The sequence below is a fragment of the Neolamprologus brichardi genome, unplaced genomic scaffold, assembly GCF_056152115.1.
Source record: "Neolamprologus brichardi isolate AB-2024 unplaced genomic scaffold, ASM5615211v1 NODE_ptg000031l+_length_7269946_cov_1, whole genome shotgun sequence".
NCBI classification, from domain to species: domain Eukaryota; kingdom Metazoa; phylum Chordata; class Actinopteri; order Cichliformes; family Cichlidae; genus Neolamprologus; species Neolamprologus brichardi.
The window spans coordinates 4,397,762-4,425,042 of NW_028270136.1; the positions used below are offsets into that span (position 1 = coordinate 4,397,762).

The 27,281-nt window shown below is 42.3% G+C and overlaps 1 protein-coding gene across 3 annotated transcripts; it reads left to right on the forward strand.

Annotated features, from left to right (window-relative positions):
• The first annotated feature begins 5,552 nt into the window (after positions 1–5,552).
• On the forward strand, positions 5,553–27,216 carry traf7 (TNF receptor-associated factor 7). 3 transcript variants are annotated; one of them, XM_087837242.1, is made up of 22 exons: positions 5,553–5,653; positions 8,711–8,885; positions 9,038–9,089; positions 9,191–9,282; positions 9,471–9,587; positions 9,725–9,817; positions 11,590–11,623; positions 11,721–11,943; positions 12,050–12,184; positions 12,354–12,449; positions 12,532–12,653; positions 14,873–14,946; positions 15,027–15,075; positions 15,320–15,447; positions 15,600–15,682; positions 15,779–15,818; positions 15,948–16,064; positions 17,986–18,108; positions 22,822–22,941; positions 23,154–23,285; positions 25,202–25,321; positions 25,523–27,216. In XM_087837242.1, the coding sequence occupies exons 2-22, from the start codon at positions 8,772–8,774 to the stop codon at positions 25,535–25,537; spliced, it is 2,079 nt and encodes a 692-aa protein (XP_087693368.1). In that variant the 5' UTR covers positions 5,553–5,653; positions 8,711–8,771; the 3' UTR covers positions 25,538–27,216. The 3 variants fall into 3 exon arrangements, with proteins under 3 accessions (XP_087693368.1, XP_087693370.1, XP_087693369.1); XM_087837244.1 differs by having other exon boundaries at positions 9,194–9,282; XM_087837243.1 differs by lacking the exon at positions 5,553–5,653 and adding an exon at positions 6,244–6,328.
• The last annotated feature ends 65 nt before the right edge of the window (positions 27,217–27,281 follow it).

Below are 27,281 nucleotides of genomic sequence, written 5' to 3' on the forward strand. Positions count from 1 at the left end.
AACTGATTGGCAAACAGTTGTTGGCTGTCGCCGGGTGAATTGGTCACAATGAGACGGCTGGATCAAGAGCTCATTGTGATTTTTGGTCACTAGGAGATCGCCACAGTCACTTGTAGTTTTCATTGAAGTCACCAACTTGTCTGCAAACGCTCACCAACTACTCATTAAGCTGAAGTGAAACTTCAGTCAATCGATACATTTCGGAACGTGAGTCTTTGCATAGCTTATTTACCTCTCAGTGAGGAGACGGTGAGTGTTTGCAGACACGCTGGTGTGTTGCTTAGCAACCACAGTAATTGCAAGGAGGTCGTGTAGCATCATACACCTTCCAAGCAACTACTATCAACCTCCAGCGACCACCATCTGATCAAGGAATGAGCTTTTTTTTCTTGTAACTTGAGTTTATCACTGACGTTCTCTGCATGCAGAGGCTTTAGCTATTAATTTCATAGCAAGTCCCAGTAACTATGGAGACCACTCATCAGCTGGTTAAGGATACACATTGTTGACATTGTTGTGGCTGCACGACGGTTGCAGACCCTCATGGTGGAGGATGAAAAAAAGCCAGCTTTGTACCACGTTTTATTGGCTGAGATACATCAGGCTGGACCAAACTAACAAATAAATAAATAAAAGATACCCCAATGTTAACTTAATTACATGTAATTTTCAATGTAATTCTGTTACGGTGTAAAATCTTTAATTTCATTGAATCTGGTCAAATGAAATTGACTTGATTGGTTTACATTCAGTTTATCCAAAACACATTTCCCTTAATGATTCATTATTTAAGTAAATAAACCTTTAATTTTATATATTTCAGTTTTCAATCACTGAAAAATATAAAAATATTGCTTCCTGTATGACTTTACTGAGGGTGAAGAGTTTATTGGACACTTAAAAAATATTCTTGGTTCACATCACTGCAAACTGCTTCTTCATATCTAGCAGACCCAGTCTAACTAGTTAATGCCCAACTAGTTCAGGACTATTTTTAGTCATTCGAGGATGTTTGTTGAAATCAGCAACTTCTCGCTGCCAAAAGTGACACCATGAGAGCGCTTAGAGCAATCAGAATGACAGCAACAGCAACAGTGACTTGAAAAATGCTGAAATCCTCTGTAATCCACGAACTAAAGATTCATGTAGTGCAAGCAGCTCCGCTCACATATAAATATGTTCCAAGGCTGTTTATTGAAGACAAGCTCTACTGTGAATAACTGCAGCTAATTCTGGTCATTTTACCCCTGTTAGCATCACGATAGCTTTTGCAATAAGATCCTCACAGTCCAACATGCTTCTCTCTGTTTTTAAGGGTCAAAACTGCAACATCTCAGAAAAGACAAAACCGTGCACGTATCCCTAAATTCAGGATCAATTTTTTCTGAAGGGAAACAGCAGAAAAAGGTAAAGCGGTTACTGCGAGTCAGTAAAACACTTAATGTCAAAGCCTGTGTCACGTGTGAGAGGGAGGAAGCACGGCGACACTGTCAGCTGTCACAGGCATGTTTGTCTGCACAGAAGGAGATGAGAGTTTTTGTGAATGAACGCTGAACCGGTGTGACACAGAAACATTCTGTAATTGCACATTCAGAGAGACTGTCAGCCGTTTGAAGCATCGCATCAGCATGAAAGGAGAGGCGGCCTTTTGAAAACAAGCCCTTCCCCGTTGGACTTGAGAGGCTGCTTTGCAAGTCACTGCTAAAACAGAGCCATCCACAACATCTGCATCAGAGAGAGAGACAGGAGGGCTGGCTGCATGTGTGTGCGTGTCACAGCTTGTATGCCTATTCTGTTTTCTTGTATGATTTTTGAGAGTGCTCAGAGGGGGTGTGATGGAGAGGGGAGTCTTGTCAGCGCTGTACACAAAGAAGATAAAGCTACTAATGGCCTGGGTTTCCTCTAATGGAACGCTGAGCTGTGTGTGTGTTTTATGTGTGTGTGTGCATCAACAAAGCTGCATTCAAAGCATCTCTTATTCATGGCTGCATTACAGCATTCAGCCTGGGCTTTCTCTCGCTTTTCTATTTGCAGCTCCCTCTCTCTGTCCTTACATGTGGGCATCTATTCACTTGCGCCTTCTGTTTCCAGGCTGCAGAGCTGCGCCCGTCAGCCCCCTGCACACCAATGAAAGATCCACTCTGCTTCTGTGGCGTCCCTGCACCTCGTCCCACATCCATCACACCAAATCACTGCTGTGAAGGTGAACACAGCCTCATCTTTCTGCTGATGTGGGAGCATTTTACATGCAGGAGAACTTGTTATTAACTGAGGTCACAAAGCTTCTATTTTTTTCTTTTTGCACAGTAATGGACACATTTACTGTATCGACAATACAACTAAGCAGTAATGTGGCTGGTCTGTTCACTCAGATTATGATGAAGGTGGTTCTTCACTGCAGTTATCTAAATTTAGTTGGACTATGTTTTTCTGCTGTGTCAAAATGTTGCCTGTAAAATGACTTATGTCACTTATAAATGAAGTGACCAGCTGGTTTTATCCCAGTAGGTGGATTAAAGTTCTTTTTGAGTCACGTTTACATTATTTCTATTTGCCTTTTAGCCCAGTGGAGTCATCACATCTAAATGAGTGGTACCCTCTTCTGGTGAAAAGAGGGTAAAACAATGAAAGAGGGGGGGAAGCACATACACTGAATACAGCTTATATACTCTTAATATACACTGACTGGTCAGTTTGTTTGATGCACCTGACTAGTATTGGGTTGGGCCCAGGTTTGACTTCAGAGCTCCCTGCATTGTTCGTTGTGCAGATTAAACGAGGTGCTGGAAACGTTCCTCAGAGATGCTGGTCTATGTTGACATGATGGCATCACAAAGCTGCTGCAGATTTAATCTCACCAATCTCCCACATCCCTGAGGTGCTCTATTGAATCAAGATCTGGTGACTGCAGAGGTGATTTGACTACAATGAACTCAGGAAGCAGCCATCAGAAGATGGTACGCTGTAGTCGTAATGGGGTGGACGCAATCAGGAACAATTCTCAGGTAGGCTGTGGTGTTTAAATGATGCTCGGTTGGTGCTAAGGGGCCAAAGGTGTGCTGAGAAAATATCCGTCAAACCATTACACCACAATAACCACAATTGTTTCATTTATTTTGAACATGTAAAACAATAAGCAGACAGTCATTTAGGAAAAATAGAACAAAAAAAGTTGAATACGAAGCGTATCTTGACATTTGCTTATTTAGTTTACATATGAAACAGAGTGGCAGAAAGTGCAAACTTATTTAAACCTCTTCTCCATAAATTATCAATTATTATTTATCCATCCATTCTCTTCCGCTCATCCTTTTCAGGGTCGCAGAACCAGAGATGGGCAGTAACGCGTTACTTGTAACGCATTACTGTAATCCGATTACTTTTTTCAAGTAACGAGTAAAGTAAGGGATTACTATTGCAAAAACGGTCATTAGATTACCGTTACTTTCCCGTAGGAACGCTGCGTTACTGCGTTACTAAAACCGTGATTTTTTGCGAGAATGTCTCATGACAGTGACGTAAGCGAGTGCGACGTTCGTGACAACAGCTGTGTGCAGATCAACAATGGATCATATATCGAGTGCAGAGAGAGTATGAGCGTGCAGCGTTTAAAGCGTGGAAGTACTGACCTTACTTTGAGTTTGATTCCATAAAAAGTGACAAAAACATTAGTGTCCGTTGTGCGTGGGAAGAAAACTTCTTTTTACAGCAAAAAAACCCCTAAACTTCCAAACAAGCACCGAGTAGCTACGACGTAATGGGAAACTCACAGAGAAACTCGCGGATTCTTCCACTGACCGCTGCACACCTGCACCAGGGTAAACCTCCGCCTACCCCACTCCTGCTTTACAGGTGAAAATAGAGCAACAGGACCGCTAGTCTTTGACTTTATTTATTTTCTGCTGTGTTTTACTTGCATCTATTTGAAAGACTGAGTGTAAACACACAAAAAACTATTTTATGTGCTGGAATGTGCAGAAAATAGGTTTAAATATTAAACTAATTTCTTCCAGTCAGAGAATGTTGCATATAATTAAATTTTTGCTTGATGCATAAAGTTAAAAGATTAAAACTAATAAAACAAGTTTTAAAAAGAGACTTTTCCATTTGATTACATTTTGTATGATGATTATGCAGAAAAAGTAGAATTGGGCTGAAAGATCTATCACTTTATCACCTATTCAGGTTGTAAATCGTGTTTTTAATAAGTAACTAAGTAATTAATTACTTTCGAAAATAAGTAATCAGTAAAGTAATGGGATTACTTTTTTGGGGAAGTAATCAGTAATTAGTTACTGATTACTTTTTTCAAGTAACTTGACCAACACTGCGCAGAACTCAGGGAGCTGGAACCTATCCCAGCTTTCTCAGGGCGAGAGGCATGCTACACCCTGGTTGCAGGGCTAACACATAGACACAGCCATTCGCACTCACATTCACACCTATGGGCAATTTTCAGTTTCCAGTTAACCTATCCCCACTAACTCTATTTAACTGGACTGTGGGAGGAAGCCAGAGAACTCAGAGAGAACCAGGCAAACACAGAAAAACCTGATGGTGGAATTGAATGTTCTTGATGTGAGGCAACATTGCAAACCACAATGCCACCATGCTGCCCTTCCTTATTTATATAAACCTAAATTACAGGAATAAATATACTTCTTATTACACATAATTTCTACACTATATGAAATACAAAACATTGTCATAGTTACTGGGAGAAACTATATTCTGATGCCATAAGGTTCCTTTTTTTAAATTAATATATTATTATTTATTGTAGCACGTCTTTTTATAAGGTCATGACTAACCCAGCTGGTTGTGGTTTGTGAAGTAGTGTCTGCTTATAGATTCGTATATTTAAGTTATACGTTTAGCTTTTTTTCATTCTGTTTGGAAACATACTTGTTTGAAATGATATGTTATATATGATTTCAACAAAATGACAGCATACATGACACAAAACACTGTGCAGTACGCCCAGTGTTAGTCATAATATTGTCTAATATTGTCCAGTTCTGTGTCATTAAACGTGTGTGTGTTCTTTTCTTTCAGTCCAGTTTATTAATCTGATTCTTTCTATCATAAACTGTAAACACTCGAAGATGCTGGCTGATATAATTTATCAGTAGTAGTATTTCCGTGTCATTTGGGAATAAGTTGTCTATGAGAGTGGCGCAATATGATGGAAATAAGCTCATGTGTTCCAAATGTCGCCATTTCCGGAGAAATCACAGCATTTGTAACATTATTTTACACTTCAACACCTCTCCGCATCAGACCACCGTCCACGGGCCCTGCACGTATAACGTCACTGATGATGGTGATGGTGGCCGCTCCGTGTCGGTCAGGAACCAATACCGAGGCTGAACTCGTCAGACTGTGGATTTATTTGGGAATAACGCACTTCCCAGTTGGTTTGCGGAATTTTACTGACAGCATCAAGTCCAATGGCAGGTGCGCGAGGTGCATTGTGGGTGGTATAGTCTAACAGCGGAGAAAAATATACTGACGAATCGAACGCGTTACGAGTTCGACTACATGTCCCAGAACACACTGCGGTATCTTGAGCCGTGTGTATGTGAGGCAAAGAGGAAGATTTCAGAATTCGTCTAGAAAATTGGAGCTGCGCTGTTGTTAAACAGATATAATGGTAAGTGTACAAAACTAAGCCAAAACGACTTTTTTGTAATCATGTTCTTGCTGAATACAAAATAAAGCGGATTATTCGACCGTTGTTTTTAGTTTTTCTTGCCACAGACTGTTAGTCGCAGTGATTGCTAATGAAAATGTAACATAAGCTAAGTTAAGCTAGCAAAGAAGATACTTAAGGTTAGCAATTGTCGCAGTTTACATGGTTGTTGACAACATGACTGCAGGCAGACACGGTTGTAGACAGCTTTCTTTTATAGTAGGAAACTCGCGCTTCACGCCTATTCGCTTATATATTCCGCGTTTAAGCATTTAGCCAGCTAGCTGTCTTTAACTTTGTTCCGTTGTGTGTGTTCGTGTTCCGCCCCCCTTTTTTACGGGAATCTCCGGGCTTATGACAGCGAGTACAGCTCCTGAATAGGTTCAGTGGCAGACTCTGCAGCCCACGGACCGCATACCTTTCCGTTTGCATCATTAGCTAGTTGTCCGGGTCACTGGTTTTTTTGGCTGTCTCGTCCCCCTCTCCCCATTGTGCTTGTTTTGCTCCCTCTCTATGTCTCCCTCACTCCTCCCCTTGGTTTGACGGTTTGCAGATGTTGAGCACAGTTTCACGAGTTTAGCGCACGAATAAGTTGGACTCGGTGTATATCTTTGGAGGAGCACTACTTTTAACAAGGTAGAAGGATTAGAGATATGCTATTGTTTGCTAACTATCTGCATGTGTACTTTCTATCAATATGTACATATACACAGTGTATATGTGTGTTTGTGTGTGAATGAGCGAGGCAAACATCCGAGATTAATCTACAATTTGTAGAATTTTGAACTTCCTCTGCTGATCTGCTGCTGGCTGATGCAGCTTTACTTTCCCAGTTAAGAGACTTATAATTATTTCACTTTGTCAATAAACACGACCTATTATGTTTTACCTTATTTTTTTCTGTCTTAATATGTAAGACAGACAGCAACTAGAAAAAGTTGCATTTCCTTCGAAAATGCTGTGTGAATGCCGTGTAGTAGAATCTGAAAACAGCAGAAGAAGGAGAACTATCTGCAAACACTGTGTAGAAGCTGAAGTCTTTGCTGAAAACTGCGTTATTTGAAAGGGTACAGTGAACAGTGTCAGGAAAGTGGAGTGTGAGCAACAGCCACAGGTAGGATTTGAACCTTGACCACAGGGTCTCACAGCGCCTCACGGCAGTCACACAATGATAGCAAGAGCAGAAGGGTTACAACATGGTAGAGCAACTGCTGTGAAGGCTGGTTTGGAGATGGTGGGACTGATAAAAGACAGTCTGGGCGGAAGGTGGCAGAAATGAAGATGTTAGGATTTTTATTGAGAGTGAGCAGGATGGACAGGATTAGAAATGAGTGTATCAGAGTGACAGCTTAGGTTAGCAATTTGGAGATTAAGTTAGTAAGGCAAGGCTGAGATGGTTTGGACACGTGAAGAGGAGGGATAGTGGATATATTGGGGATATGATAATCAAGATTGAGCTGCCAGTTGGAAGCATAACAAGGAGCAGGTTCATGGATGTCACGAGAAGGACATGGAGAGGGTTGATGTGACAGGGGTGGCTGTGGCTCAGGCGGTAGAGCAGATCAGCTTGGTAGGTTGGTGGTTCGATTCCTGGCTTCCCCACTCTGCATGCCAAATATCCTTGGCATGCAACCCCAAATTGCCCTCTGATGCGTTCATGTGTGAATGTTTATTAGTTGCACTTGTGTTTAGAAGTAGAAGAAGTGTGTTTAGAACTTGTATGAGTGGGTGTGAATGGGTGAATGAGGCATGTTGTATAGCGCTATATAAGAATCAGTCCATAAGAATCAGTCCATTTACAGGTTGCAAGGGATAGGGTGAGCTGGCTGTGGCCAAAAGAATAATTACAAAATTGGATGCTCCTATGAAATAAAGATGGGATATATGCAAGAAATCCTTGGGAAACTAAAGCTCCAGCTTCAGTTTTTTCTGCTCGTGGCTCCGTATTATGTCATTGGAGCAAATTTCCTAATATGGTCATGTCAGCCACAAAGCACAATCAGCAGAAAGGTGTGTCAAACGGGGGGGGGGGATGAGCATAAGTCCACTTCAAGCTGACATCTACTTTTTTTAATGGCCTGAAAATCAGTGTTCAGATGTCTTCTTTTGCCTGACCAACAGTCCAAAAACTACAAACATTTAATGCACTGACTCAGAACATGTTCTGTTTAGGCATTAGACAAATCAAAACAGTCTGAATTTCTTAATTTGTTGTCAGTTCAGTAACTAAATAATAATATTTCTCACTCAGTAGTCCATGTTGTTACTTCAGTTCTGCTCGAACCGACCCAAAACTGAAAAGCTTTCTTGTAAAGCAGCACGAGGCCACGGTTTGTTCACAGAAAGATAGGAAATCCTGTCATGACATTAAAAAAAATCACATTACTTCCTCTCAGATCAGCTGGGCCTCAGATTTCAGTCTGGGGTACCTGAGGAGTTTTTTGTGTGTATATTTGTGAATGAGACAAACGACACAGTACTAGCAGAAAGGAAACATTAGAACTTTAGAGTTTTTAATTTAACCAGTTAATTAATGAATGACTGAACTTTGAACTTCCTGTTATTGCTGGATTTGTGCTGTGGGTTTTCTGGATAGTCTAAACAGACTAAAACATGAAACTTCTTCATAAACGTCATCTTTTCTGTGAATTGAAATAATTATGTTTGATTGTGTTGTTGTGCTTGAGGCCAGTAAAGTAGGTCAAACGTCGCCTTAACAACAGTAACTCCACTGTGTCGTTTCTTTTTCACTGCGTTGCCTCTCATGTCGATTAAAGCTGTGCTGTAGCTTCTGCCAGTTGCTGGCATTCCTCGAGCCAACTGTGGGCATGTGGCTTCTATTTTTGTTTTTGTTCTGTGTTAAAACACAACTCTAACTTAAAGCAAGCATTACGTGCTTAAGCTCTTTTTACTCGGACTTCTGTAGTTCTGGTCGGAGGGAAATAACCATACCAACTGATATCGTTTTTACAGTATGTGTCACGCTAATACCCTCCTTGTCCTTTTACCTCTTCCTAGGCCTAGCAGTCCAGCTACCTGACAGTCTTTCCTCACATATTCTGAGTGTGTGCTTTGGGTTATGAGCAGTGGTAAGACTCCTCGATACAACCGATACTCCGGAGGAGCAGCGATAGCTAGCACAGCAACCATCCCCAGCAGCCCCTCCAGCCCCTCAGCAGACTCTGGCAACGGGGTGAGAGACACTTGCAGAAATTTGAATCATGTAGCAGGATTAGTATTCATTGCACTCATGATATGCAATGTGTTCCCATCACAGCTTTTGTTTTATTTTAAAATAAACTTTGACTCTGAGCTATTCCGTCTGTGCATCTTTCTTCCCTGCAGAGCAGGATGGAGGCCTCATTCGCTCCAACTTTCTCAGCTGCTGGAGCTAAAGGTGACACATAACTAACACACCACTGCGTGTTTGTTTGATGTCACTTAAGTTTTGTTTTACTGTAGTGCTCTTTCCTCTGAGTATTCCCTTTCTTTTTTCAGCAGAAGGCTCCAGCACTTACAAGCAGCACAGACGGACTCCTTCCTCCTCGAGCACTCTGACCTACTCCCCCCGTGATGACGACGATGGAATGGTAAGCACACATCAACTCAACATCCAGTTCATAATAACTCAGTCAAAGTGATCATTTATTGGACTAAAACATGAAATGTTTTCACGCTCTGCATCTTTTTCATATTTGCACGCATGAGGATTTGCTGTGATGTGTGTGGGATTTGTTTATGACCTCTTCTTCCTCGCTGCTTCTTTTCCCTTCCTCAGCCTCCCATCGGGACTCCTCGCAGGTCGGATTCGGCCATCTCAGTCCGATCTCTCCATTCCGAGTCCAACATGTCCTTGCGCTCCACTTTCTCTCTGCACGAAGAGGAGGAGGACACAGTATGGCAGCCGGCACTTATATTTATTCTACATATATGGAAGCAAATATAAACAGATGCCTTGCAGTACATTTAGAGATCTACACAGACAGAGTTTTGGAGTTGAGTAAATTAACACAAGTTTATGTTTGTGAGCAGGAGCCGCAGGTCTTTGCCGAGCAGCCTTCAGTCAAGCTTTGCTGCCAGCTGTGTTGCAACGTCTTCAAGGACCCCGTCATCACCACGTGTGGGGTGAGTCTTCTTTTAACTTGTAATCGTTTTCTTTCTGTCCGTCTGCCTGTGCTTTGAAAGTTTTTCCTCTTTTTTTCCATAGTTTGTCCAACAGCTTGTAAAAACCTCCAACAAATTTCATCACAGTTGTGCTCGGTTTCCTCTAAAGCAGGGGTGGGCAACTCCAGGCCCGAGGGCCGGTGTCCTGCAGGTTTTAGATCTCACCTTGGGTCAACACACCTGAATCACATGATTAGTTCATCACCAGGCCTCTGGAGAACTTCAGGACATGTTGGCTGTATCCAATTCAGGGTCTGCAGCCTCAACGATCCTCAAGGGCCGCGTACTTAAAGACCGCTAAGGCCGGAAGTGCGAGGCTTGTGAAATGGGACGGTCTAGCCTCCGTTGCGCTGCCCAGGTTGCCTAGCAACCATGATACTAAATGGTAAATGGTAAATGGCCTGTATTTGTATAGCGCTTTTACTAGTCCCGCCTAGGGACCCCAAAGCGCTTTTACACGTCCAGTCATCCACCCATTCACTCTCACATTCACACACTGGTGGAGGCAGCTATAGTTGTAGCCACAGCTGCCCTGGGGCAGACTGACAGAAGCGAGGCTGCCATATCGCACCATCGGCCCTTCTGGCCAACACCAGTAGGCGGTAGGTGAAGTGTCTTGCCCAAGGACACAACGACCGAGACTGTCCGAGCCGGGGCTCGAACTGGCAACCTTCCGATTACAAGGCGAACTCCCAACTCTTGAGCCACGATCGCCCCATACTAACAGCTGTTAGCTGTTACTTGTTTCTACATGAGCTTTGATCATTCTCTGATTAAGCTCAGCTATTGAACGGCGTATATTTTAAAGTAAAGGCTTTAAAACCAAGTTAGTACAAACGTCACTAATGTCACATAACTTTGCCGACATGTGGCCAACAGTAATGTTTTAATGATCTTCGTTATTAAACATTTGCACATAAATAAGTGACATGATATTCAGTACTTACTTAAAGTTTACTCTTCAGGCGCCCTTCATCCGCTGTTTTTTTCGGCAAAATTATCCACACCCACCGCCGCGCTATGCATTCTGGGATATGTTGGGCCACGAAGTCTACACCGCCACGTCCTTAAAATTCAGGGAAATGAAGGACGCATTTGAGGGCCGCATTTCGAGCAGCCTTCAAATTGGGACAGCCTTCATCGCGTCGCTGTGACGTAATCGGCCTTAAAATGCGGCCTTTAAGGCTGCAGACCCTGAATTGGGACGCAGCCATGATGAGGAGCTAATTTAGCCATTTAAATCAGCTGTGTTGGTTCAAGGACATCTAAAACCTGCAGGGACACCGGCCCTCGAGGCCTGGAGTTGCCCACCCCTGTTCTAAAGGTTTGATTGTGACTCTGAAAAAGTGCTAAAACTGACATGCTGTTGATATCCAGCTGTCAAATAAATAAAATAGTGATGACAAAGGACTGCTTGAGAAAGGGGATCATACAGGGCACATCCAGTGCCTGAGTTACTGGATTTCTGACTAATGTGAATTGGAATGAAAATAGACCTGTTTACCCTTTTTAATGACGTACTAAAAAACGCATTTCCACAATATTCTAGGTTATTTTAAATGAACTAGTAGAAGTGGCTGTAAATCCCTGGCGGCCAACAATTTCTGCCAGTGTTGCAGTAAATCAGAAAAGCTGCCACTCTTTATTAGATGCATGTGTGACTGTCAGGGCTCACCAAATATCCAGATGTTTTAACGCAAAGTAAAACTAACTCTAACTTCCTCTTTCTGCAGCACACTTTCTGCAGACGATGTGCCTTGACTTCAGGTAACCCTAAAAAATGTGTAACAGACATTTATTGCAGTTCAATTTTGACGTTTACTCGATTTTAACCCCACCTAATTAATATTTGTGCTCCTTGCAGATAAGTGCCCTGTGGATGCAGCTAAGTTAACGGTTGTGGTGAACAACATTGCAGTAGCCGAGCAGATTGGAGAGCTCTTCATCCACTGTAAATACGGCTGCAGGGCTGTAGGCAGCAGCGCGGCCGGCGCCACGGCCTCCAACACCTCAGTGGCCGGGAAACCTGGAGCCTACGAGGTGGACCCGCTGGGCTGCCCCTTCACAATCAAACTATCTACACGCAAGTAAGGAAACATTTCTGAAATCTAAAGTGAAACAAAGAGCTGTGTGGTCTGTTTGTATCCTGTTAAAAACATTTTCTGCTTTCATCGTCCCAACATCTGTTTGCAGAGAACACGAGGCCAGCTGTGACTACAGGCCCGTGCGATGCCCAAACAACCCCTCCTGCCCGCCGTTGCTCACCATGAACCTGGAGGCTCACCTCAAAGAATGCGAACACATCAAATGTCCACACTCCAAATATGGGTAATCCTAAAAACAGCGCTTTGATGTCTTATTTTCACCTTTCTCAGCATATTTTGTTCATTCTATGAAGTTATTTCTTGCTTTTTTCCATTGGCGCTGTTACTTTGCTGTATTCATATTTGCTCTGTTTTACTTGTCAGTAATCTGCATCTTGTCTCCATGCAAACAGCTGCACATTCATAGGCAACCAGGACACATATGAAACCCACCTGGAGGTCTGTAAATTTGAGGGGCTCAAGGAGTTTCTGCAGCAGACTGACGACAGGTGAGCTCAGATAAACAGACTTTTGTTGTGCTGAACCGTTTCTGTTAACCTCTCCATCCTAATGTGACGTCTGACTGCTTAGATTCCATGAGATGCAGCTCACTCTGGCTCAGAAGGACCAAGACATCGCTTTCCTACGCTCCATGTTGGGGAAATTATCTGAGAAGTTGGATCAGCTAGAGAAAAACCTGGAGCTCAAATTTGGTGAGATGACAGAAAAGCAGAACTAAGACTCAGTTCTCTTTTTCTAACATTCAGCAACATCATTTGCATATTTATATGCTTGGAACAAGATGTAGTTGAGCTTCAGTGAGCAGGTGGGCTGCTTGTATGTGGCTCAGTGATGCTGTATAGCTGTCAAGAAACAGGTGCTGTGGTACCTCAGGTATACAGCTTATATAAAGGATGTGTTTAAATAGTTGCCCAAGTATTCAGCAAAGCAGTGCATGTGAAAGACGAGTGCAGACTCTCAGACTAATATCATGAATAGATCAGACATGTCTTCACACTTCAGCTTATTTGAGTGTTCAGTATATTATCAGCACAACATGTACTGAATACCAAGATGTGCGTTTTGTTGTTATCGACTCTAGGAGCCATCAAATTAGATTCAGTAAGAAGATCATACTTCTCCAGAGGAAGCTCCTACTTCCTCTGGATGTTTCACAGACTGAAGGGAAGTTCCAACTTAGTTCGTTTACTTAATAAGGCTTTAAGTGGAACTATAGTTGTTGGTAAATAGTTTTATTTTGGTCAGGCCAGTTTCCAAAGTCGCATGGACCTGTTAGGATTATTTTTAGTTCTATCTTTTTATTCTTGAGCTCTTCTTAGAGGAGCTTTGTTCAAAATAATTTGTATTCGTCTTATACCATACATGTGTGCAGCTAGGGCAGGGCGATATGGCCAAAAATATTTATCACAATATATATTTGAAAATTTGCGATAACGATATAACTGACGATATAATTTCTGCGAGACAAAACGGCAATAGTGACGGGCGCTTGCATGTTCTACAAAAAAATGTGCTTTGTTGTGTATCTGACGGACAAACACCAAACCAGTTAAGTTTTTACAAACTAATTCTGGTTCATCCGTTTCACTCAACAATCTGCTTTCCTTCTCATTCTCCGTTACCGCCGTGCTTTTTCGGCACTGCGCATGCGCATTTTACCCATATTCTATCGCGATATTTCATTTTCTTATCGTTGCCAAGCTTTGTACCGGTATTACCGTGAACGGTATAATATGGCCCAGCCCTATGTGCAGCATGTTAGTTCATCCTCCGTCTGAAGCCGTCTTAGCTCGTCTCCCTATGATGTTTACTTTCTTTTGAATGGCTGCCAGTGGCGACTCATTGCACCATCATGGGTCTGTGTCCCCAACATGTTTGTATAAATGTAAACATCCACCACTTGCAGTGTATAACAGCAAACCATTAACAGCTGTAGTTACTTGCTGACAGAAGAAGTGCAGGTTTATCAGGTTTGTTTTTGGGTGGAAAGGAAACGGGGAATGGAGATGATCTTTGATATGATGGAGTGTTATCCATGTGTGAGAATTGGAGCCTTTTAAGAATCTGCATCACGTGCATCTCCTTATGCGTGTTGTCTCTTAACTCTGTGTGGGTAGGGTTGAAGGCTACAGATTTAAAAACTACTAAATCAGTCAGCATGCTGCTACAGGTAACTGCTCCTTTAGGAAACCCTCTCAAATGCTGCCTTATGCTCTGTAATGGAGAAACTATATAAGAAAGTAGCACTTCATGATTTGCAAAATGCAGCACAGACTTAAAATAAAAAGAGACACATAACCTGGGTATTTAATATCCATCCATCCATCTTCTTCCGCTTTATGCGAGGCCGGGTGGCGGGGGCAACAGCCTAAGCAGAGAAGCCCAGACCTCCCTCTCCACAGCCACCTCCTCCAGCTTATCCGGGGAACACCAAGGCGTTCCCAGGCCAGCCAAGAGATATCTCTCCAGCTTGTCTTGGGTATGCCCCGGGGCCTTCTCCCGGTGGAACACCTCACCCAGGAGGCATCCTTGTCAGATGCCCGAACCACCTCAACTGGTTCCTTTCAATGTCTATCTAAGAGATATATATAATAATATATATATATAATCTAAGAGGAGAGGCCAGCCACCCTTCGGAGGAAGCTCATTTCCGTCGCTTGTATTCGCGATCTCGTTCTTTCGGTCACTACCCACAGCTCGTGATCATAGGTGAGGGTAGAGACGTAGATCGACCGGTAAATTGAGAGCTTCACTTTTACACTCAGCTCTCTCTTCACCACAACAGAGCAGCACAGCGTCCACATCACTGCAGCCGCTGCACCAATCCGTAGTTAATAATTATAGTAAACATTTAGTTAAGTTATGTTTTTCTCATCGTCTTAAAGACCTTGTGTGTCTGCGTGTGTTTCAGATGTGCTGGATGAGAACCAGAGCAAGCTCAGCGAAGACCTGATGGAGTTTCGTAGAGATGCCTCCATGCTTAACGTAAGTGTGTGTGTGTGTGAATGATTAAACTGGAGTTTATGTGACTAAGAAGCCTACAAATACTTACTTTGTCCCTACAGGATGAGCTGTCCCACATCAACGCCAGGCTCAACATGGGAATCCTGGGCTGTAAGTGTCTGTCAGCCTTTACTCTCCTCTCTCAGCATTGGTGAAAATCTGAAAGCTTTAACCTGAAATTCAAATTGTAGCTCTGCCAGCTCTCAGGATCCCCCTCCTCCCCCCGCTCACGCTTTTCCATTTCCCTTTTCTTCATCCACCTTTCAGTTCTTAACCTCTTGTTTCAGTTATTTTCCCGCACTGTGTTTCTCCAGTGAAAAATACAAATCCAGTCTATCTTTCTGCCTGTGTGTAGCATACGACCCCCAGCAGATCTTCAAGTGTAAGGGGACATTTGTGGGCCACCAGGGTCCCGTCTGGTGTCTCTGTGTCTACTCCACTGGAGACCTGCTCTTCTCTGGCTCCTCTGATAAGACGATTAAGGTAACGGCTACACTCATTTCCCCGTTTTTGTATACGTGCTATTTTTGCCTGCTCACTCCTATTTCCACATATAACCCTGTTTTGTAGAAAGTAGGAATTGTAGAGTTGTTGTTGTGCACAGAAATACTAAGTGACGCTTCTCTTCCTCTAAGGTGTGGGACACCTGCACCACCTACAAATGTCAGAAGACCCTGGAGGGCCATGATGGCATCGTGCTGGCTCTGTGTATCCAAGGGTAACATAATTCATCATGCACACATGTTGTAATCACTGGATTTCTCTCAGCTGCAGGAATCTCAGGATGACTCAGTTGTATTTTTCCTCTCCATAGTAACAGGCTATACAGTGGCTCTGCAGATTGCACCATCATTGTAAGTAACATCTCTGCGTCCTCCCTCTTTTAGGAACAAGCTTATAAAATTTCACGATGGAAGGTTTTCATATGTCGAGCTCATTTATTTGTGTCATGCGTTTCCCCTCCGACTGTGCATCTTGCGTAGGTGTGGGACATTCAGACGCTCCAGAAAGTCAATACTATCCGTGCCCATGACAACCCCGTATGCACACTGGTCTCCTCCCACAACATGTTGTTCAGCGGCTCCCTCAAGGCCATCAAGGTACTGTTCTGTGCAGCATATTTCACACAGTGTATGTTGGGTTATTTTCTGGTTTTCAAATCTGTAGAAGTAGATGGATTTGCCCAAATCCTGCACAGCTGACATCTGCAAAGAATATGAAAATAAATAAACTTGGACTGTAGCCTTTAGTGACAGAGAAGAAGAGGATGCATCGGTGCTGCGTGTCTGTGATGTCAGTGCTGCCACCAAAGGGACTTTCCCTACTTGAGGCTTTCCCTCCCCCCGCTCCAGCCCCCTTCACTCAGCCTTTCTCAACATCAGTGACAGATTACGCCTGAATGTTTCCACCTCTGCAGTGCTGTTTAAATTTCTGATTTCTTGTTTTTTGGTTTTTAAACATGTTTCAGGTCATCAGATGACTTTCAGCATTAGAAAAAGTTGACCAGAGTAAATAAAAAATGCTGTTTTTAAAAGAAGATTTCATTGATTAAATTAAACACAGTTATACAAACTGCCTGGGACAATGTGAAAAAGTCATTTCTCTTCTAAATGTCAGAACTGGTTGTGACAATCATGCCTTTCTGATATTTGTCTTCATATGACTGCGGAGAAATTTTGAGCCACTCTTTGCAGGATTGTTTCAGTTCAGCCACATTGGGGGATTTCCAGCATGAACTCCTGTTTAACCCTTTAAAACCGGTCAGAGCAGCACGCTCCGTTTTGCGCATCTACTTTTAAATCCCGGTAGCTCTGCAACCACGTGAGCTAGCACAATAATGTTTTTTGCATATGAAACCGGAGGAGTTGTACTTACATCTTATGCCATCAGCTTGTCCTCGGTCACAGTTTCCTTCCACATATAGCTTTGCAAAAACTGCATAAAAAGCACTTGCAGCAACAAAAACACAATATTCCAGAAACACGCTTTGCCGATCCGATCAGCTCTTTGTAACACTTCCTACATTGGATTAGACGTCAGCGTGAACTATCGCATGTCCGCCATGACCTGCCCGAAACCGGAAGTGACGTCATTTTCGCGGAAATGTCGTTTTTTACCATCAGGGCCTCATGAGCCTATACTGGTGTTTTTAAAAGTTATGTTTGACTTTATGACTTTCTGTGTCGTTTCTGGGATGCTTAGGACTCATATTGCACTGCTGGAAATAGTTTATTTTGATGCATATGCTGCTTTTTTGCAAATTTGCACTATAATATTTATTTTCCTTTTTCCTGCAGTGTATAAAAATTGGTGTGTTTCAAAAATAAAACTATGAAGACACTCAAAATAAATTTCCTGTGGTGGGAAACTATTTTGTGCAACTTTTTTGTATTTACAGTTTTGAGGGATAAGCCTCTTAAATTTCTCTAACTAGAAATATATGTTAAAAAAACAAAAACGATTTTCAATTTTTTTGTAGTTTATTGCACTTTTTTGCAATTTATGTAATTACTATGCACTTAATGCATACATATTATTAAAATTTAGGCTGTAATGGTTGTATTGATGTATATCAACTTGAAATGCTCCCAAAAATGGCTCCACAGCATGTAAAAATATAATATAAGCTCTGGCGGACTTGGTTCTATGGTAGGTCTTAAAGGGTTAAGGTCATGAAGCAGTTCAGTCTGATTTGATTTTAACTCTAAAACCTTTGATATTCATGTTTTGAGCCATTCAGAGGTGGACTTGCTGCTATGTTTCAAGTCCTTTTATCTGCCTCAGCTCAGCTGTTTGTGTGTGTGAGTGTGACAAACCAGCTTTTTGTGGTATGTTGATGAAGGTGAAGCTGAAAATGAGTCCAGTATTTAAAATGTCCATGTTTTACTCTAGTAAACAAATGTTTTACCAAACGTCTAATATTTTTTCACCATCAGGTATTTTTGTGACTCTTTGAATCTTTGAATGCAGCACTTTTTTCCTCCTCTGTTAGTTCAGTGGATTTTCTTGTCATGTGTGTAGGTTTGGGACATCGTGGGCACTGAGCTGAAGCTGAAGAAGGAGCTGACGGGACTCAATCACTGGGTTCGAGCGCTGGTGGCCTCCCAGAACCACCTGTACAGCGGCTCATATCAGACCATCAAGGTAAGAAAGAGCAATGTTTACCTACTTATCATTACTCAGCAGCTATAAACGACTCAAACAAAATAAAAAAGCATTGTGAGGCTGCATATTTCCACTTTATGCACAAACTGAGTCGTTGGATCCAGAAGGATTTCTGGATCTGGATTCCTTTGTGCTGTTCTGTTAAACATCTCTAAGTTTGGTTTAAATTTGATACGTACGAACAAATTAATTCGACCTCCACACAACGTGAGGTTTATTTCACAGCTGCCCAAAACAGCAATGATAATAAAATCATTTTCTATTTGTCTGTGACGTTTGTTCCTCCAGCAAAATCATTCTTTAATCAAAATGATGTTTTTAATGCTCAAATATAATTATTGTTGTTACCCATTAATTCACAATTAAAACAATTAAACAGTCTTAACATGCTTTACTTTGTTTTGACGCCAAATTCCAGTTATTTACTTGAACTCCTGAACAGAAAAAATAGTTTTTGATGTTGAAAGTTGTGCCTGATTCATGTCTGACTGCTCAGAGAAGTCCAGTGTGTTTGTGTGTTTTTTTTATTCACGTTTTAGATGGACAGAACCAGACAAACATAAACTACAGGAATAATAATATTGTCAGCTCTCTGTCTGTTGCTTATTTGGAAAAAACAAAGCAAACTGAAATGCACAATAGCAAGACAGGAAGAAGAGAAAAATAAACCCAAAAGGAACAAATCAGCTGCTGGGAAACGACAACAAAAACAAAAATAAAGATGCCCAGGAACTAAAGACGACCTCGACCACTGGCTGTATTAAACATTTTCTTTCTTTTACTGGCTGTCAAAGAAAAAGAAAAAACAACAACTTATCACATTATCTAAAAGACGTATTGTCTGTGACAGCAAAAAGGGGCCCAGACCTAAAAATATCTCCTCTCCTCTTAACTGTGTGCGTAATCCGTTCATACAACCATTCTGGACATTTTTCAGTCCATTCCTTGAAGTAACAGGGGTTAGATGACTTCCAGTACAACCTGTCAGGAAAGCCAAACGCACCCACAGCCTCTGTAACAGGTAACAGGTAACGGACGCTGGAGAAAATCGACCATTCAAAGGTTAAAAATCCCGTCCTACAAATGGTCGTTTGTCCCAGCTTCTTTCTGACATTTCCAGCTTGTGTCATTGTCATCAAGATTCAACCTGACTAGCTTACTGGGGTCCAGTTATTTCTGTGTATTGGATAAGCTGAGATTGTGACGATGAAACCAGCTTCTTCCAACAATCCTCTGAAATCTGAATTCCCAGATCTTTCTCCCAGCACAGCCTCAGCCTCCTGATGGGCCAATGCGCCTCTCTGAAGATCCCATAGACGCCCTGATTCTATTGATACCAGGAGTCCAGTGTGTTTGTTACATTTAACAACGTAAACTCAGGTTGTCATTTGTCTACTAAATAATTTTTTCATCTTTTGCTCAGATTTTTAAACAGTTTTTGACAGATTCCTAAAATATTTGTTGTTTTCACAGCAGCTGGTCTTAATATTTGTTAGTACTATATTTTTATCTTTATTCCAAGCAGATGTGCTGTGTGGGGCGGCGATTTTTGTTTTTGTTTTTTTCCTTTACAATTTAAAAAAAAATTAACACCATTTCATTTTTTTTAGTTTATCTGTTTATCCCTTTAAAACCGGTCAGAGCAGCACGCTCCGTTTTGCGCAACTATTTTTAAATCCCTGTAGCTCTGCAACCACGTGAGCTAGCACAATAGTTTTTTTTGCATATGAAACCGGAGGAGTTGTACTTACATCTTATGCCATCAGCTTGTCCTCGGTCACAGTTTCCTTCCACATATATCTTTGCAAAAACTGCATAAAAAGCACTTGCAGCAACAAAAACATAATATTCCAGAAACACGCTTTGCCGATCCGATCAGCTGTTTGTAACACTTCCTACTCCATCAGTGTGAACTATCGCATGTCCTCCATGACCTGCCCGAAACCGGAAGTGACGTCATTTTGCGGAAATGTAGTTTTTTACCATCAGGGCCTCATGAGCCTATACTGGTGTTTTTAAAAGTTATGTTTGACTTTATGACTTTCTGTGTGGTTTCTGGGATGCTTAGGACTCATATTGCTCTGCTGGAAATAGTTTATTTTGATGCATATGCTGCTTTTTTGCAAATTTGCATTATAATATTTATTTTTGTTTTTCCTGCAGTGTATAAAAATTGGTGTATTTCAAAAATAAAACTATGAAGACACTCAAAATAAATTTCCTGTGGTGGGAAACTATTTTGTGCAACTTTTTTATATTTACAGTTTTGAGGGATAAGCCTCTTAAATTTCTCTAACTAGAAATATATGTTAAAAAACAAAAACGATTTTCAATTTTTTTGTAGTTTATTGCACTTTTTTGCAATTTATGTAATTACTATGCACTTAATGCAGACATATTATTAAAATCTGGTCTATAATGGTTGTATTGATGTATAGCAACTTGAAATGCTCCCAAAAATGGCTCCACAGCATGTAAACATATAATATAAGCTCTGGCGGACATAACCTATCGCGCACATCATTAACTTGTGTAATATTGTTCCAGGTTCCAGGTTATGCTAGCAGCTGTGTTCTTTATTAATGCTGTGAAAGTTTACATTTGAGCAGCTCACACCCAGCATGGCTCACAGTGATGTTTTAAGAGTCACTGATTATTCTTCATCCTCGTCTCTCTGCAGAAAACCTTCAAACTATTGAAGATGAATTGAATGCTGTAGTTTTATAAATTTCTTTTTGTTTTTTCACATGTCAACTTGAAAATGTCAGCTGAAGCTAATTTTATACAATGTTACCAATAGCAACACAACAGTAACTTTTCCTGCAGTAAAGTCTGTTTTCCAGAATTTTCAGCACTCAGTCTGTCGCTGTTGCACTTTGCACACGTGTGTTGTGCTAAAGTTTGAAGTAGCAACAACAGAGATCAGAGCTTATTACATGCTTATTGTAGGAACAGGTTGTTTTTGTGTTGTAATCCAAAGCGTTCGTAGTTTGGTCGTGAGGTGTGGCAGAGCGAACAGGTTGGGCAGGGACAGATTTGAGAGGATTTGGAAGGTGGTGGATCATTCAGTGTGTAAAAATAAAACAACATCCGGAGGAAGATGGACACGCAGAGCTGGACGAACAGCCAAAAATACATTTCGGTTTTAATGCAGGCACTGCTGCGAGTGTGTTGAGCTCGGTCAGGGTCTCCAGCTGTGTTTTCTGTCGTCTCAGTTATGTTCTCAGCACTGACAAAAGTTTGTGCGTCGGCTTCATTCACTTCCTCACTGTTCAAAGTACTTGGAATGTGTGTGTGTGTGTGTGTGTGTGTGTGTGTGTGTGTGTGTCTGGTTTCATGCTGTGTGTTTGTGTATGCTCACGTCTCACTGTCGTGCTGCAGTTGGCCACTAATGACTACCTCAGGGACGTTGAAGGGAGCACAGAGAGCAAAGCAGGGACTGGTTGTAGGAACGACAGACTGTCTGTGGAAGAATGCCGGCGCTCTGTTATGTGGCGCCTGTGAGAGAGCAGCTGGTCTCTCGCCATCGCTTTAACTGGAGGAGCCAATTAGAAACGGTTTCCCGCAGAAACTCTTCTGACAAATGTTGGCAGCATTCGGAGACGGTTTAGCTTTTAAATATTTTAGAAGTTTCTTACATTTGACTGGATACAAAGTCCCCAAAGGTCTGTTTGATCCCTGGATACAGTTTGTTTAATTGGAATCATTCGATGGTATTATGTTTGTGGGACAGTATGAAAACACAAAAAAGACCCTTTGTGCTGCATCACAGTGTAAACACACTCTCCTTATTAACTGCAGTGGAATCCTGGCTCAGCTCTTTATGCTCTCATTGTTTCACATCATCTGGTGTTTCACCAAAATCCTCTCATGCTTCTTGTCGAATCATTGTTGAATATTGTATTTAATAAGTCTCTGGAAGCATAACACTGAAGATATTTCTGAGTCTATGATGGGTAAATGTTTACTCTGACTCTGTGGAGCATTGAGGCAGATAACAATAGTTAAAGTGAGTGGACGTGGTGGGAAAGGCTGGGCTTGAAGTCACACTTCAGACTTGTTTTCTACAGTTCTCGTCATCTGTCTCATGTTTTACTGTATTTCTCTTCATTTTATTTGAGAGCTTTTGAAAACATCTAAATCTATAACAGGCAGGGGGTGGGAGGGGGGGGAATTGGCATAAAAACAGCACGTTTCCACGAGGGGGAGGAGTGGAGATCAAATCAGAGATGACGGGAGAATGAGTGCAATATTCAGCAGGTAGCCAGAAACGTTTGAATCAGTGATGTTTCCTGTTAGCCAGATGTTTATAAAGTGATTGTACAGCAGTGTTAGTTAACTGTACTCTAAGTTTAAATAGAGGATTGAGATACCTCCTGGTGCTCCTCTGCTCTCCTGTCAGCCCTGTTGGGCTGTAGACTGTGAACGTGACTCACTGACTACACAACAAATGTTTTTCATAACTTATGAATGATCAGATTCATCTATGAAATACTGCGGTTACAGCTTCCTAAATGTTTTCAGTGCTGTGTTGTAATTGGCCAGTTAAACCGTGTGATTCAGTGGGGATGAGATGATGGCTTCCAGCTGCTGAGTAACTCACTTTTTCCACAGCTGATAACCGAGCGTGTCTGCGTTCATTCCCTCACGCTCCTGTTTTCTCCACTAAACTGTTTTCTGTCTGTGTGTCAGATTTGGGACATCCGCTCTCTGGAGTGTGTTCACGTCCTGCAGACCAGTGGGGGCAGCGTCTACTCCATTGCTGTCACCAACCACCACATCGTCTGTGGCACCTATGAAAACCTCATCCACGTAAGGTTTCATTTCCTCTGTCGTGTCACTGATCCCGTTGGACGCACTGATCTCATAGTTGCATCTGTTTTTCTGTGAATGCTCAGATCACAACCACAAAGACTGAAGCAGTGCAGCTGGGAAAATGCTGCAAAGCTGTTTTCTGTGTTTGTGATGATGATGATGTAGGAGGAAGGATGGTGGTAATGGTGATGTGTGTGTGTCCTCTCCAGGTGTGGGATATTGAGTCTAAAGAGCAGGTGCGGACCTTGACGGGTCACGTGGGAACAGTTTACGCTCTGGCCGTCATCTCCACCCCCGACCAGACCAAAGTGTTCAGCGCTTCCTATGACCGCTCCCTCAGGGTGAGTCCTGTGTGTGTGTGTGTGTGTGTGTGTGTGTGTGTGTGTGTGTGTTAGGGCTGCCACAAACAATTATTTTGATAGTCGACTAATCAGATCATCATCCATTGGATGTAAAACGTACAGCTTATTGCACCAGCAACATCTGCTCTTATATAACTATCATTAGCTTACAGCTTTAAGTGTTTAAGGTATGTGCTAACTAAAAATAAAGACAAGATGATAGTTTATTAAATTTTTAAGAAATCTGCAGATTGTTTCGGTGAAGTTTAATAAACTCCTTGATATCTAAAATATAACAGGACACCGGAGTAAATTCTTGAGCATCTCACACTTCTGATAATCAGCTGTCTGCTTGACGTTTATTCAGCTGTGTAAAAACTATAACTTTAATCTCAGCCAAACCGATTTACTCAGGAACAAATAAAATACTGAAAAAAGCCAAACAATAACATTTTTAAGTTATCTAAGTGACTTATATATCATGTTTAACCTGAGTAGCGAAAGACGGCGGTGGGTTTGAAAACGATTTGCGGGAGTCCGGTGTTCTCACGGCTCTAGTTAGCCTAGCCCCCGGCTAGCTATCGAGCTAGTGGGTAACAGACATCTCCGAAAACGTCGGAGCGCTTTTGAAAATATGTGGTGTCTTGATAAACTGAGCAGATATTTGAGGTTTACACAGCTACATTCTCACCTGAAAATATGTTAAACGTTTATTTTGTGACCCAGAAAGAATAATAAGAGTAATATTAAAGCTAACTAGCTGCCGCCATTGTTGGAAACTGAGCTGGGCTGCGCTATGAATTCTGGGACACAGCTTCTTTTTCTTCTTCGGGGTTTAACGGCAGCTGGCATCCTTGTACATGCAGTGCTGCCATCTTCTGTTTCAGTCCGTTATTACACTCTTAAATCCTACTACTTATTCCTGCGTCTTTTGTGATCTTACAAAGCTTCAAACGACGCGTCGACTAATAAATCAGTCGTCGACGATTTTGATAGTCGACGTAATCGTGACTAGTCGACTAATCGTGGCAGCCCTAGTGTGTGTGCGTGGGTGTTGAGGTGGATGCATTCCACTGAAATACATTTTAGTGCATTGTGTCATTAGACAGAATTACAGGAGTAGTTTCACATTTTGTCAAATATTTTCCTCCCACTCTCACATCTGTTTGTTTAGCTTAAGTCAAAAAATGAAAGTGGACACAACTGTGTTAACCCTGTGCTCAGCTGATGAGCTGACTTCAGAGCGTCCCCGTCAGCGACGCCCCCTACATGATAAAAAAACACTATTTTCGTCCCAAAGATGTTAATAACGATGTAATTAATATATACAAGGCTGTGGTCAGGAGGGGCGGAGCCTGAGTGAGTTCACATGAAAGGAAACGAGATTGCCTGGTGTGGAAACAGGATGTTGTGACGGGGCTGTGACGGACGTGGTGGTAGTGGGATAGTTCACACTGTTGATGTCAGTCGTTTCTAACTTGACTTTTATTAGCTGGTTAAAGGGAAGTGACACAAGCACTGTGGTTTATCATAGTTTCAGTGCTCTGAGTAGCTGAAAACTAAGTTTTGTTTTTCATATAACAAGCACACTTATCTTTGTAGGATGTGTACAGATCATTGATTAACAGGATCAGATGAGATTACAGATGGTTGTAGACTTTTTATTTATTTTTAATCTGAGTCGTCTGTGGTCGGTTTACTAGTGGGCGGGTGTTCTTGACACCACCGACCGGCCCCCACACTCACCTGACCTAAATCCAACAGAGCATCTCTGTGACGTTCTGCTGACGCTGTCAGGTTTCACCTCACGCAGCGCTGTCCTGGGAATTCGTGACGACACCATCCCATCATCTAATCCTACGAGTCGCGCTGTGCGGGGCCAAACATGACAGCAGTGCTGCGTTTGTGTGTTGCAGGTGTGGAGCATGGACAACATGATCTGCACCCAGACTCTGCTGAGACACCAGGGTAGTGTAACAGCGCTCGCCGTTTCCAGAGGGCGCCTCTTCTCCGGAGCTGTCGACAGCACCGTCAAGGTACGACAGATCGCCCCCACCCTTAAATCTGAGCTCAACCCACCCACTGCATCAGCGGTTCACCTTTTTTCTGCTTATAGCAGCATCTCGTGCATTTTCAAAACAAGATTATTAGAAATATTTCTTTTTTCTGGTCGTTCTGAAAGCCGATGCGTCCCTGTGTGCGTCTCCTGTCTTACTGTGTCTTCCCGTCTCCCTCAGGTGTGGACTTGCTAAACGCACCGTTGGCTCCACCGGCGTCCAGCCCACTTCACCTCCCGTTAACGTTTCCACGCAGTTCCCGCCTCAGCACGCATTTCTTTGATTGTCATTTACACACTCCTTAGTGGCCTCATCCAGCTGTGCGTTACACGGCACAGCGAGACAAAGCTGCCTTACGGTTGCACCACACCGGACTGACTGGACGCTGCACATTAACCCGAGGTGTGGCGAGGACTGCGGCTGTGCTGTTTCACACAGTCGACGTGCTGCCGGCTTCCTGCAGACGAACTTCACCATGATACCCAACACATACTGTTTAAATGAGTTCAAAGGCTGGCTTCACTACCCTGGGTGGACCCCTGCAGATACCGTATGTTTATTACGTCATCGATGATTTAAGCTTGTATAAGTGAGCAAAGGCGTTATTCTGGGCAAAGGTTTGCATCCACGGCGTCACGAATGTTTCATTTTAATCATTTTGACAAACCAGGAGAACAGCGCTCCACGTGTCGTCCAGCAGCTGTTTGTCCAGCTGACAACATAACTCAAGAGTTTTAATCCTGTTTAAAAAAAGGTAAATTGATACTTAATTAAATATCAGTTTATTTCTGTTAAACAGTGAAATTATAATGAATAAAGTTAAATTAACTTATGTTTGTTTATGGCAGTGTGTGCAATAAAAATATATTTATGAATTATATAGTATTATGTACAGAATCAGAGCTGATAAATCACATTAACCAGATGTTGGGCTGACACCTTCTTTGAAACCTGAGCCACATGTTGATGTTTCAGGGCCACAGCAGCACTTTTGTTATATTTCCTTTTTTAAATGTCGACTTTTCTCCTCAAACTAGCTTCACTGATTTCTCAACGATGCACCTCGAGGTGCTGCTTACACTCCGTTCACACTCCATCAGATATCTGATCTCAGAGTTCGCCTGAGTAGCATCAAAAATCAATTTCTAAGCAGTCCGAGATTGAAGAAAGCGTCGCCCTTTCAGCTGAAGCTCCACGTTGGTGGTCGCCCAGTCCAGTGTTGTGAAACCAGCCTTTCGAAAAACACTTTTTAACGCAGCAAAGACTTTTAAGAGAAAGATCTATAGATTTAGAGTTTTACATTTGTGCCATGATGGAGATGTATCGAGATGTATCGAGAGCAACTCGACGGTTGTAAAGTCGTGTAAGATAACAGAGAGGACGACTCACCCCGGCCTGCAGGGCGGAGCGAGAAGGACGACCTGCGTGCATGCACGTGCCTGTTATTGTCTATACATGAGTGTTTCAATGAGTGCCATATGTGTGGATGAAAAATAAGGAACAGCTGTAATGATGCCTTTTCCCCTCCTCTGTACGTCCCTCCTCTCTGACCACAGAGTAACACAAACAGTTGACTGCAGTTAACATTAACTCCCCGACGAAAAGGCGCCTGTGCTTTGCTAAACGATGGACCCATATTGGGTTGACAGTACAGCAGAAGGGTTGAAATATTCTTGTGAGAGTCGGTGAGATTCGGAGACTAAATCCGAGTTTCACGGGTGTTTAATTGTTTGGCTGCAGCCTCGGTGAGGGAGGCAGAGGAAGGGAAGAGGAAGCATCTTCACTGGTCACACTTAAAGTGATTTCTTGTATACTTGTAATCATGTAAGCCTAAGTTGATCGTTGATCAATAAAAGTGTTGTACACTTGGAGAAGCGTTCGTCTGGTTTATTTTTGAAATAAAGCACGAAAGGACTTGAGGAGGAAATGATCGGAATCG

Excerpts from the sequence above, each read along its gene's own strand:
- traf7 (XM_087837242.1), top strand. The coding sequence starts at position 8,772 with ATGAGCAGTGGTAAGACTCCTCGATACAACCGATACTCCGGAGGAGCA. Across the intron at positions 12,450-12,531 it reads CTGCAGCAGACTGACGACAG|ATTCCATGAGATGCAGCTCA; the intron begins GTGAGCTCAGAT and ends CTGACTGCTTAG. Across the intron at positions 16,065-17,985 it reads GCTCCCTCAAGGCCATCAAG|GTTTGGGACATCGTGGGCAC; the intron begins GTACTGTTCTGT and ends TCATGTGTGTAG.